Source organism: Hyperoodon ampullatus, assembly GCF_949752795.1.
Source record: "Hyperoodon ampullatus genome assembly, chromosome: 15".
NCBI classification, from domain to species: domain Eukaryota; kingdom Metazoa; phylum Chordata; class Mammalia; order Artiodactyla; family Ziphiidae; genus Hyperoodon; species Hyperoodon ampullatus.
This window is the reverse complement of record NC_136928.1, coordinates 49,980,255-49,993,542: the sequence shown is the minus strand read 5'-3', so window position 1 is coordinate 49,993,542 and position 13,288 is coordinate 49,980,255. Positions and strand designations below refer to the sequence as shown.

Genomic DNA, 13,288 nt, shown 5'->3' with positions numbered 1-13,288 from the left:
ATTTTTCAATTTTTTCACTGAAAAACGCTAAGATTTATTAAATCTATGATGGAGAAAAGTCTGCAATTTGAAAAAACAAACTGCATTTGTTTTTTGCATCTGTTCAAGTGAACTTGAACATCCTCTGGATCTCACATATACTGCATACTCTTTGGCCTTTGTATGTGCTGTTCCTTTAGAGTCAGACATTTATCTCTTCCTGTCTCACCTGGCTTTGTTGTCTTCATCTTTAGATTTTCACCTTCAAAGTCATTTCTTTGGGTAGACCTACCTTGTTCCTACATTTGAGTACACTCCTGTCCTGGTCATGTGTTTCCAAAGCACCCTGTATTCCCCTGTCATTATACTTGCCATCCTTCTTTGTAATTAGTTTAATGACTGTGTCATCTCTCCCTGACACCTGAGTGTACGGTATGTCCCCAGGGAACAAGTATTCCAGCCGAACTTCTGACATGTAATAGGCCTTCAGAAACTTCTTTTGGGAGAATGAGAAAATACCACGTAGTGTAGGAGAGAGAATGTGTCAGAAAGGAAACTGAAAAGCAGTAAAAGAATAGGAAAGTACTTAGTGATGAATGGTTATGCTAGGGGTTCAAGATGCTTTGTCTTACCATTGTTATTTAAGAGGTCCTGAAAGCTTACGGTGTTCTTTATTTTACTTTAGTGTCTATACTAATAAAGGTATGTTAGCAAAAATTGATTAATTCATTGCTTACATCATAACAAAGGACTGGTATCCAGAGGTTGTTAGGGAAGATAAGGGAGAAGCAGAAACAGCGAGAAGGTTTAGCAAACACTTGGAGTACTCACTGTGTTCCTGACACTGCTAGCTGCTGAGGCTGTGATAGGACCCCAAAACAGTCTCTGCCCTTATAGCATGCGAGGGAAACAGACATTAGACAAATAATCACACAAAAGTATAATTTTGATAGATGTCATAAAAGGAGAATTCTAAAGTGGTATTTCAAGAAAGTGCAACATTTTATTTGGGGGCAGTGCACATGCCAAAGTGGTTTTCATTGGTGTTTTTGCCACTTGACAAGTAGCCGTGCGACTTGCAGGCTCCTAGTTCCCTGACCAGCGATAGAACCCGGGCCCCAGCAGTGAAAGTGCTGAGCCCTAACCACTGGACCGCCAGGGAGTTCCCCTGAAAATTAACCTTTCTAAATTCACTAAGGTTAGCCTCCATAGTATTTCTCTCAATCTATGATTAAGTGGCATGAACATAGGCAAGATGGAGAAAACAAGTCCCGAAACTGGTATTAATATACCAGTTAAGGCTTAGATTTAAAGCTGGCCTGGGCATCATTCCAGGAGTATATTTAATGAACCACTTAACTTTTTTTTTTTTTAGTATTTAAATATTTATTTATTTATTTATTTTTGGCTGCATCAGGTATTAGTTGCTGCACGCGGAGTCTTCATTGCGGCATGCGGGATATTTCCTTGCGGTGCATGGGCTTCTCTCTAGTTGTGGCATGCAGCCTCAGTAGCTGTGGCGCATGAGCTCGGTAGTTGTGGCTCATGTGCTCAGTTACCCCACAGCATGTGGGATCGTAGTTCCCTGACAAGGGATCAAACCTGCGTCCCCTGCATTGGAAGGCGGATTCTTTTTTTTTTTTTTTTTTGCAGTACACGGGCCTCTCACTGTTGTGGCCTCTCACTGTTGTGGCCTCTCCCGTTGTGGAGCATAGGCTCCGGACGCGCAGGCTCAGTGGCCATGGCTCACGGGCCCAGTCGCTCCACGGCATGTGGGATCTTCCCGGACCGGGGCACGAACCCGTGTCCCCTGCATCGGCAGGTGGACTCTCAACCACTGCACCACCAGGGAAGCCCTGGAAGGTGGATTCTTAACCACTGGACCACCAGGGAAGTCCCTGAACCACTTACTCTTGATAGACTTATGGGCTTTCAGTTTATCCTGAAATTTGTTATAATTTTTATCATAGTAAATGATGATGAAGTGTTTGATAGTGATTAAATTATGCTTTGGGTTGTTACAGAAGTGTAAGTACTTATGCTTGTTGACCTAAACATTGCAGCAGTTTCTGAGGCACATAGCAGCATTCTTTTAAAATTTTTCCTTGTGATGAGAATTCTGAGGATTTACTTACTCTCTTAAGAGTTTTCATACGTATCATACAGCAGTGTTAACTGTAGCCGTCATGCTGTACATTATATCCTTAGTGCTTATTTATCTTGTAACTAGAAGTTTGTAGCTTTTGACCACCTTCCTCCAATCCCCTTCCCCTCCCAGCCACAAATCTGATCCCTTTAACTATGAGTTGTTTTTGTTGTTGTTTTAAGATTTCATGTATAAGTGAGATCATAAAGTATTTATCTTTCTGGACTTCCCTGGTGGTGCAGTGGTTAAGAATCCGTCTGCCAGTGCAGGGGACATGGGTACGAGCCCTGGTCCGGGAAGATCCCACATGCCGTGGAGCAACTAAGCCCAAGCACCACAACTACCGAGCCTGTGCTCTAGAGCCTGCAAGCCACAACTAACTGAGCCCGGGGCCACAACCACTGAAGCCCACACGCCTAGAGCCCGTGCTCTGCAACAAGAGAAGCCACTGCAATGAGAAGCCTGCACACCACAACAAAGAGTAGCCCCTGGGCTTCCCTGGTGGCGCAGTGGTTGAGAGTCCGCCTGCCGATGCAGGGGACACGGGTTCGTGCCCCGGCCGGGAAGATCCCACATGCCGCGGAGCGGCTGGGCCCGTGAGCCATGGCCGCTGAGCCTGCGCATCCGGAGCCTGTGCTCTGCAATGGGAGAGGCCCCAACACAGTGAGAGGCCCGCATACCGCAAAAAAAAAAAAAAAAAGAGTAGCCCCTGCTCACCGCAACTGGAGAAAGCCCACGTGCAGCAATGAAGACCCAACACAGTCCAAATTAAATAAATAAATAAATTTATTTTTAAAAAAATAAAGTGTTTGTCTTTCTCTGACTTATTTCACTTAGCATAATGCCCTCCAGGTCCATTCATGTTGTTGTAAACGGTGGTATTTCCTTTTTTTTTTTTTAATGGCTGAATAATATTCCATTTTGTGTGTGTGTCTGTGCACATGCCACATTTTCTTTCTTTTTTTTTTTTTTTTTTGCGGTACGCAGGCCTCTCACTGTTGTGGCCTCTCCCATTGCGGAGCACAGCTCCGGACACGCAGCCCCAGCAGGCATGGCTCACGGGCCCAGCCGCTCCGCGGCATGTGGGATCCTCCCGGTCCGGGGCACGAACCCGTGTCCCCTGCATCGGCAGGCGGACTCTCAACCACTGCGCCACCAGGGAAGCCCCACATTTTCTTTATCCCTTTATCCATCGATGGATACTTAGGTTGTTTCCATATCTTGGCTATTGTGAATAATGCTGCTGTGAACATGGGAGGTGCAGATACCTTTTCCAGTTAGTGTTTTGGGTTTCTTTGGTTATATTCCCAGGAGTGGAATTTCTGGATCATATGGCAGTTCTATTTTTAATTTTTTGAGGATCCTCCATATACAGTTTTCTATAGTGGCTGTACCAGTTTACAGTCTCACCAAGAGGCTCAAGTGTTCCCTTTTCTCTACATCCTCACCAGCATTTGTTCTCTTGTCTCTTTGATGATGACCATTCTAATAGGCATGAAGTGTTATCTCATTGTGTTTTTGATTTGCATTTCATCTCTTCATGTACCTGTTGGCCATTCATATATCTTCTTTAGAAAAATGTCTTTTGTCCGTTTTTAAATTGGATTAATTGGAGTTTCTTTGCTATTGAGTTGTGGTGTTAGTTTTTTATCTATTTTGGGTATTAGTGCCTTATCAGATAAATGTTTTGCAAATATTTTCTCCCCTTCCATAGGTTGGCTTTTCACTTTGTTAATTGTTTCTTTTGCTGTGCAGAAGCTTTTTGGTTTGATGTAGTCCCACTCGTTTATTTTTAATTTTATTACTTGTGCTTTGGGTATTATATCCAAAAAATTATTGCCAAGACCCATGTCAAGGAGCTTCTCCCCCATGTTTTCTTTTTTCTTAAAAAATATTTATTTATTTATTTGGCTGTGTTGGGTCTTAGTTGTGTCATGCAGCATCTTTGTTGTGGCATGTGGGATCTTTCATTGCGGTGCGTGGGTTCTTTGTTGCGGCACGTGGGCTCTAGAGCACACAGGCTTAGTTGCCCTGCGGCATGTGGGATCTTAGTTCCCCCACCAGGGATCGAACCCATGTCGCCTGCGTTGGAAGGTGGATTCTTAACTACTGGACCACCAGGGAAGTCCCTCCCCCATGTTTTCTTCTAGGAGTTTCATGTTTTCAGGTCTTAACAAATTTAAGTATTTAATCCATTTCAAGTTAATTTTTTTAAGTGGTGCAAGATAAGGGTCTAGTTTCATTCTTTTACATGTGAATATCCAATCTTCCCAGCACTGTTTATTGAAGAAGATTGTCTTTTCTCCATTGAGTATTCAGCAGCATCCTCAAAAATGAAATCTTCAGCGAGTTTAAATGAATCTTTAGGGGCTGACAATGAATCTGGAGTTCTTAGAGAAATTATTGAATTTGATTGCTTAGATATTCCACATTTTGATGCATTTAAGGAGGTAACAGGGACTTCCCTGGCAGTCCAGTGGTTAAGACTCTGTGCTTCCACTGCAGGGGACGCAGGTTCAATCCGTGGTCAGGGAGCTAAGATCCTGCATGCCAAGGCCAAAAAATAAAAATTATTAAAAAAAAAAAAGAAGAAGCAGCTTAACAGTTATTTCCCGGTGTGATCTTTTGTATTTTTCCTAGGTGACTGTTGTGTGTATCAGAACTAATGACCAGTGATTGGTTGCTTCATTAGTCCCTTGCTCCCTTCATAAAGTCATTCATTCAGCATAGAGTTATCCATTGCCTACTTTGTGCCAGGCATTGTTCTGGGAGCTACAATGGTAGATATGACAGATAAGGTCCCTCTTCTTATGGAGGTTCAGTAACAGTGGAAGGGTAGAGAGAGAGAAATAAATGAGCAAGAATTTCAAAGAGTAGTAAGTACAACAAAGAAAGCATAATATTTTGATGTGACAGAGTGACTTGGCTGGGCCAGGAAGATGCTGAATATGGTGGTCAAGGATGGCCTCTCTATGGAATTCCTGTCTCAGGTGAATCTCAAATGATGACAAAGAGCTCACTGTTAAGATCTAGGGGAGGCTAGTGGGGCCAGCTAGTATAAGTACCTATAGCTTGACTTGTTGAAGGAGTGAAGGGAAGCTAGGGTTGTCAAGCATAGAGATAGAGAATAAGGGCGCTTGTTAGGAGGTGAGGCCAGAGAGGTGAGGCCTATCCAAGGTTCTTAACATTTTTCGTGCTGTGGACCCTTTTGGCTTCTAATAAAGCCTATGAACCACTTGTCAGAATAGTGTTTTTAAATGCGTAAAATGAAACACATAGAGTTAAATAGGGAGCCAATTATATTGAAATACACTTATCAAAATATAAAAGAAATTCTTGAGAAATAAGTCCTTTTTATTAATGCATTAAATAACATGATCTGAGTGAAGTTTGAACTTCTTTAATTTTGAACTAATGAGTTTAAATGTTAAAAGTTATCTCCAAAAAACTATAATATGATATGAAAATATATCTGGAATTTTAATTGATGACAAAGACACAAGTACTGATGATACTACTGTGGTTTATTACTTACATTAACAATGGAAGAAAATGCTTGATTCCAGTTAGAGGTTAGAGAAAATGAAGATGGGATTTACTTCTTTGTTTATGTACTACCTTGAATTCAAGGATCTATGGACCTTTGTTTAAGACCCTGGGATAGATCATGTAAGGCTTTTTAGGTTGTGGTAACTAGTGGAAGATGGAGTTTATCAAAACCCAATGGTGATGTTCGCTTTGGCAGCACATACACTAAAATTGGAACGATACAGAGAAGATTAGCATGGCCCCTGCGCAAGGATGACACGCAAATTCGTGAAATGTTCCATATTTTTAGGTAATAGTGTTATTAAGATTTTATTTTAGTTTCTGTACTTCTGTAATTAAAAACAATCGTACTGAAAAGTATGTTATTTTGTTACTAGAAATAAACCAGAAATGATTAAAAAAAAAACCCCAATGGTGCCCATCAATTGATGAATGAATAAATAAAATGTGGCATATCCATACAATGGAATATTGTTCCTCAGTCAAAAGTAATGAAGTACTGATGCATGATACAACATGGATGAACCTTGAAAACATTATGCTAAGTGAAAAAAAGCCGTCACAATATAATGTGATCCATTTATATAAAAAGACCAGAATAGGAAAATTTATAGATTCAGAAGGTAGCTTAGTGATTGCCTAGGCTTGGAGGAATGGCAGGAGGTTGGAAGGAAATTGTAAGTTACTGCTAATGGGTACAGGGTTCCTTGTTTATTTTGAGGGCAGTGACAGAGTTTGAAAATTGATTGTGGCAATGGTTGCACAAATCTGTGAATATACTAAAAACCATTGAATCGTACACTTTAAAATGGAGAATTGTTTGGTATATGATTTATATCTCAATAGAGCTGTTATTTTTAATTAAAACCATAACCAATTGGGGGAAAAAAAAACCCAGTTGGAAATTGCCAACTGGGGCTCAGTACAAATTACAAGTAGGGGAAGGAATTCAAGATGCTAGTGAAGGCTTTGCAGGATATGGAACAAGTGAGCAGAGGAAGGGACTTTAACTCTTAGAAGAGCTGCAGCAAGGTGGACCTTTGTGTGTGAGGGGCTAGAGGACATGTTCTGGAGTTTATACAGGTACTTCTGTAATAATACTACTTGTGTTTTCTTGGAAAACCTTACCTTCTTCAAAGTCATGTGCTAGAAAACAGAACTTACAGAAAAAAATAGAGATAAGGTAGACCTCAAAATATATGAAAAATTTTAAGTGATTAATAACAAAAGCATTAACAACCTTTAATAGAAACAATCGCCTGTGTAAATCTCCATTGCATTTGTAGCCAGCATCAAGTGACACTTTGCAGCTTTAAAGTCTGGGGCTTATTTCCTCCTTTGAGGTGCCCTTTGAGGTCATTTGCTTCAAATGTCAGTTTCAACAAAGTTAAAATTCTGAACCAGGGTATGTAGAATTCAGTTAAATAAAAAATTTCTTTTTAAACAGTGGCAAATGTTTTTGTACTCTTCATCTATACTCAGCCTTTCCACATATCTTAACATAGTGGAAAGTATAATGTTCATTAAGCCAGCCACTCTGAGGTCTTCGTATGTTGCTAAGCTTACTTTTAATTGTGTGAAAGCTTTCCCTTGATCTCTTCAAAACATTAATGGGCTGGGGGAAAAATCATTTGTGAACCAGTGCCACCACCATGTTTTGCTGCCATCATTCTCCTCTTTACCAATAGCATATGAGCTAATTCAGAATAAAGAACCAGGCATTGTAGCACAACAAACATTATGTGGGCAAAGTGTTGTTTATAGACTGTCTAAATAATGTTTCACACATATGTACTATTTTCTAAATATGTCTAGATGCTGTTATGATTAATAATAAAATATGAATTCTCACAGTAGTTTTACTGACTGCCATCATAACGTTTTCATCATTTTCTCAATCAAGAGCTACCAATACTTCTGGAAAATGTTGGGAATTATTGCTTTGGAGTGAAATGCAGTATGCTAGAGATCACTTGCAGCGTTCTCCTAAGGGAATTTATTGGAGATCAGAAGAAAATCCTTGTGTTATAACCAATAATAATGCGTGGTAACTATTGCTGAGCTTCTATTGTGTCAACTACTGTATATATACTAAGCATAGTTGTCTTATTTATTCACCTTCTAGGTAGCTGTTATTATTACTCCCATTGTAATAGACAAGGAAAAGGAGGCTCCAGATCACAGAGCCAGTAGATACCAGAGCAGGGATTGGCTTCCAGGTCTCTCTACTCATGCCTTTCACACTACAGACTCTGTTGCTTCACTTACTTCTCCTTACATAATTCCCCAGCATGTGCTCTTAAACAGCATCAAGTGAAGTTCCATTCACTTGTGGCTTGATTTAACCTCTGTTAATTGGAACACTGTATTATTAATGGAAATTAGGGATTTATAAGGTAAGTTAGATATTTTATTTTAATGACTTCAACTTTGGGTTATTAAATCTAAAAGAAACGCTATTCATTTGGTTGTAATTAATGTCATGTTTCTGCATCTATAGTACCTCTTCTGAAGGAGATTAGCAGACATGCAGGGCAGGCAGTGTTTTATTAGAGTGCCAGATCATCTCCCTTACTATATAAGTACTAAACACATTTGAATTAAGATACCTGAGTGAGTAGTAACTTCAGAGATCTGCTATACAGTTTGTGCTTTTGGGATCAAAGGCTGCTCATTATCGCAAATTTTCATGATTTGTAGTTTTGTATTTTTAATATAGGACCTATTTATTTATTTACTTTTTGCTTTCTTTTAGGAAAACATCAGGCATTGTTGTTGGCAGTTTTTATGACTCCTCTTATTGATCTTCGTTCTGATTTCTCCAAGTTTCAGGAAATGATAGAAACAACTTTAGATATGGATCAGGTATGCAATATACTCTTTAAAACAAGCGGCAGAATAGTTTTGGAAAGCAAAGGCACATCAGAAAACTTTGCAGATTTCTCTTTTTAATATTTAATTTTGGCACTTTTGTAAGGCACCTTTGAGACAGTGGATGTAAGATTAAGTGATGGGAAAAGGTTTTTAAACTTTTTTTAAAATAACAATCATTTCGGTGGACGAAAATTAAGAAAGATTAACTGAGGAAGTGAATATTGGGCATAAGTGGCCTGGTTAAAGGAAATTTCATAAATAAAAGATTTCACATATGCCAGCTGAGTTTTGTTTTAATTCCAAGAAAGAAGGAAAGTTATAGTCACTGGAAAAGGGAAGGGTATAGAGGTAAACATAGAACGTAAGAGAAGTCAGCTTCTCTTGTTTTATTTTCCACGTAGGGAAGGTCTTTGGGGGAGGAGGTTAGAGTATGGGTGTATCTCCTGAGTAGGAGTATACTAAAAAGTTAACCATGACTCTAAATACTAATACTTTGAAATTTTCTACACACTAACTTTCCTGTTAAACATAATCATGCAGGAAATATGTGCTTACATTATTCTTATTAAAGAATAGTTAGATTCTTTGCATTCTTCTTAATAACTGGATTAAGTGGAGTTAACATTTGCCATATATGATGTTGATTTATTTTGTTTTTACTGGATCATTAACTGAGATTTAAAGAAATTAAACCTCGTTTACTCTGTGCTCTTTGGATTTTAGAGTTACGTGTGTGTGTGTGTGTGTGTGTGCATGTGCACGCGTGTAGGTATAAATGCTCTTTTCTGGTAATTTGTCAGTGATAGGGCAATCTTTTCCATTTACTTGTAGGTTAAGCAGTCAGAAAACTTGCATCGTTCATCCTTTGTTTAGGAAAACTTGTGTTTTAGCTCTTGTTTCCTTTGTAATATTGCTGTTAGTGGATTGATTTTAGGTGCCCAACTTCTAGATCATTGGGAGCCCAGCAATCTGTTTTAACAAGCCCACCAGGTGATTCTGATACATGATTAAGTTTGAGACCCACAATATTAAGGCATGGAGATAGCAACTTAGAAGTTTCTAATAAAGCTGGCCACAAAGGGCAAAATCAACTGCAGCATTTCATCAGAGCTTTGCCTGGCCTCTGGGTTCCTTCAAGTGTGTAAATAGGTGTAATGACATGGAAAAGTTCAATTCTTGCTTTCCCACCTCTATTTTAGTCAGAGTTTTTTTTAACCATCAAGAGCTACACATTTACTTGCTTTCATTTAAAGGAATGTTTACAAATATCCAACTCTGCCCAGTCACAGGTAAGGCCACATCCTCACCTGTTGGGAAGAAGGGGGCAGCAGTATCCACCTGTTTAAAATCTTTGGATTTTAGAAGCACATGAATGTGTGAGTGTGTGTGTTTGTGTGTGTGTGTCTTCTGTGTGTGTAGGTATAAATGCTTTTCTGGTAATATTTTGTCAGTGATAGGGCAGTTTTTTTCATTTGCTTGTAGGTTAGTGTGCTTGTGGGTAGTTTTCCAGAAAGATATTTAAAATACCATGATATACATTTTTAAAGTGTTTTTCTTTATTTGGTGCATTTCTACTTATAAATGGAGCACATAGTATTAGAACAAGGGAAACGAAATGATGGAAAGAAATACAGAGTCAAAAATAACTGTCCTTGATATTTCTCTTTCCCTCTTTTCAGATGAACAATGTTAACGGCCTGGTGTGCTTTTCTCATTGTATTATCCTTATTGTGGGTTAAGGATTTTTACTTTGATCTGAAATACTTGACACATATCTGTTAAACTAGAATTTGCTGTGACTGTAAAATAGTAGTCAGTGTTAATTCTTGAATGATGCTATGGGATTAGAGCATTATAAGATTTTATAAATGTCTGGGAAGAGTGGATTGCGAAGGTAAGCAGTGCAATAATTGGTTGGATATAGACTGCAGAAGAAGAGGTCATTTGTCCTAATTTCATTGCTGTCACTTTAGATACAACAAGCCCCAGTTTTTAAATCTGAAAGTACAGTATTAAGTAGTTCACTTTGTAGGGAAAGAAAACTTTTCTTCTCCTTTCTTAGGTTCATTGTTTGGGGGACTGGTAATTAAACTGACCAAAAAAAAAATTTAGCAAGAGAACACAGAAAATGTGACTCAAGGAAGCTGTTATGAGTAACAGAAAAATGTGACTCAAGGAAGCTGTTAGAATTTGGGAATATTAGGGGAAGGGGAGTGGGAGAAAAGGCACTTATTGGAAAACAAATGGCTTTTAGGAAAGATAAATGAGCTCTTTGGAGAACAGATGGAAGACATGATAGTTTTGACTTGCCTGGTTGTGAAACTCCCTGGGAAAGGACTTAACGACAATTGAGTTCTTTGGGGAGGCTCTGCTTTTAGGTAGATAAGAGAGTTCAGAAACAAAGTCTACTCTCATGCTTTCATCTCAATATAATTTTTATGCCACAGTGACATGAGTAGATTACTTGTGGTTAAACTTAATATCAATTAGGACTCTTTATTTTTGCAGGTAATCTAAACTCTCAGTACACCTTGGCTCATGAAATTTTAAGTCTAGAGATACGGTAGGCTTTATTTAGAGTTGCTTTATTCAGCAGCTCTGTAAGGCCATCCAAAGGACCTAGTTTCTTGATCTCTTCTATTTTTTTGTGATTTAAATTTTGACCTAAGGCTGGTTCCTCTTTTGGCTCTAGGATGGCTACCTGCCAGGAGCAGTTCATGCCATATTCCAAGAAAGAGTCCTGAAGTTTGCCTTGATGGGACTATTTAAGCAATGATTGTGGCCAGAGAAATAGAATGTGATGTTTGGCCTAAGGTACAAGGGGTAGGTTATTTCTCTAGTTGGAGATACACAAAGTATAAGAGCACTACTGGGAAGGGAGAAGTAGGGAAATAACTGTTTTAAGACCACCAGGAGTGTCCTAAGATTCTGTCTTTATTCTCAGTTACAAACTTTTAAACTTAGCTCAAGTTATGAGGTGAATTCAACCCTTCACTGTCATTGTAGATATTTGTAGTGAATTTAGGCATTTCAATCACGTGATTCAGAACCACTTTGAGAAAACCTCAAGAGGATATCAATCGTTTCATGTATGATTTAATATTTTCTACCTGTGCACTTAGGAATTCATGTGATGAGAGGAGCAGTCATTTATATGAGTGGTTGGGTTAATTTTTGTTTTTTCCTAGGCTTAGCTTTTTATATAAATGTGTTGGGTGTTTTTTGTGGCTACTTTCTTATAGAAAGGTTTTCCATTTTTGAAGTAAATGTAGAGCAAAACTACCCCAAGACAGGGTTCAAAAAAACCAATGATTTTTCACAAAAATGTAAACAATATTTGTTTATTGGGTGATTCAGTGAGATGTATTAAATTTTTAAACCTTTCTATATGTATTTGGACCATTATATCTTTGAATCTTAGTTTTCAGATACACTTATTATTGATATTTCATCTACTATTGGAAAAGTAATGACTTTAGATAAATTTTTATTAAATACTGGGACAGAAGAAATTGAAATAGTTTTTTTTTTTTTTTTGTGGTACACGGGCCTCTCACTGCTGCGGCCTCTCCCATTGCAGAGCACAGGCTCTGGACGCGCAGGCTCAGCAGCCATGGCTCACGGGCCCAGCCGCTCTGCGGCACGTGGGATCCTCCCGGACCGGGGCATGAACCCGTGTCCCCTGCATCGGCAGGCGGACTCTCAACCACTGCGCCACCAGGGAAGCCCCTGAAATAGTTTTTAAAAAGCCACAATTGAATAATCCTCATACAATATATATATATTTCATATATCATTACTGTATAAGTATATGTAAGTTATAAAGATACTTTATAACTTTAAATTAACTATAACTTTAAATTAAATATAAATACTTTAAAGTTTTTGTACTTGGAAATGAAAAAGAGATACAAAAAATGGAAGTATTCATATTCTTCCATCTAGAATTCTGTCAAAGTGTTGACATTTTTTCTTATAGTTGTCCTATAAAAAACAAAACACTGTTTTTGTAAAACTGATACCTATATAAAATAGCATTCACACAATGCAGAAAGGTAGAGAGATGGTAGTTAAAAATATCCTCCACATCTACCACCCAGAAATAACTGTTACTAACATTTAGTCTTTTCTCAAGTATGGGCAGTATTGAAGGTTTAGAGGACAGATGTTGAAATTTTATGTTTTAGTCCCTTACAATAAAGTATTGTCCCACTCAAAATCCTAGTAGTGCCTCCATTGAGACACAGCTAATGGTCTTTTTATGGTTATGTACAGACAGATGCATAGATAGAGAAATGAGTTCATACTATAGACATAACTTCTAATTTAAAAAGGATCCAACCTAATGGTTTTCAGTGTAACAGAAAAAAAAAATTATGGGAGGGAATTGTTGAACTTCAAATGAATAATTTTTCATCATAAGAGAGGGAAAATAATCTAAAACATAGGTTAAAGAAACTCACATTAGGAAAAATATGAGGAGATTGGAGATTTCTTTGAAGGACATGTTTCAATTTTGGAGTATTAATTACCTGCTCTGAAAGTTGAGCAGTTAACCACTCTTGTATGTGCTTCTGTAGAACTCCCTTCATACCTCTTGGTATTTATTAATAGTTATATTTTTACACTGGCCAGGTCTAAAATATGCGCAACATATCTGTAGCCTTAATTCCAATTTCCAGGCTGTTTAATGTTCATGTTTATATGTAAATGGATTCAGTGCTTACCATGTCCTTTTAC

At 38.3% G+C, this 13,288-nt stretch overlaps 1 protein-coding gene across 2 annotated transcripts in view; it reads left to right on the top strand.

Annotated features, from left to right (window-relative positions):
• MSH2 (mutS homolog 2) overlaps positions 1 to 13,288 on the top strand; it is a gene marked incomplete at both ends in the record, with an annotated part of 74,771 nt that overhangs the window by 37,299 nt on the left and 24,184 nt on the right. For both annotated transcript variants that reach the window (XM_079721353.1, XM_079721352.1), the window contains one exon: positions 8,430 to 8,539. In XM_079721353.1, the coding sequence (XP_079577479.1) occupies positions 8,430 to 8,539 (110 nt within the window). The remainder of the gene's footprint in view (positions 1 to 8,429; positions 8,540 to 13,288) is intronic.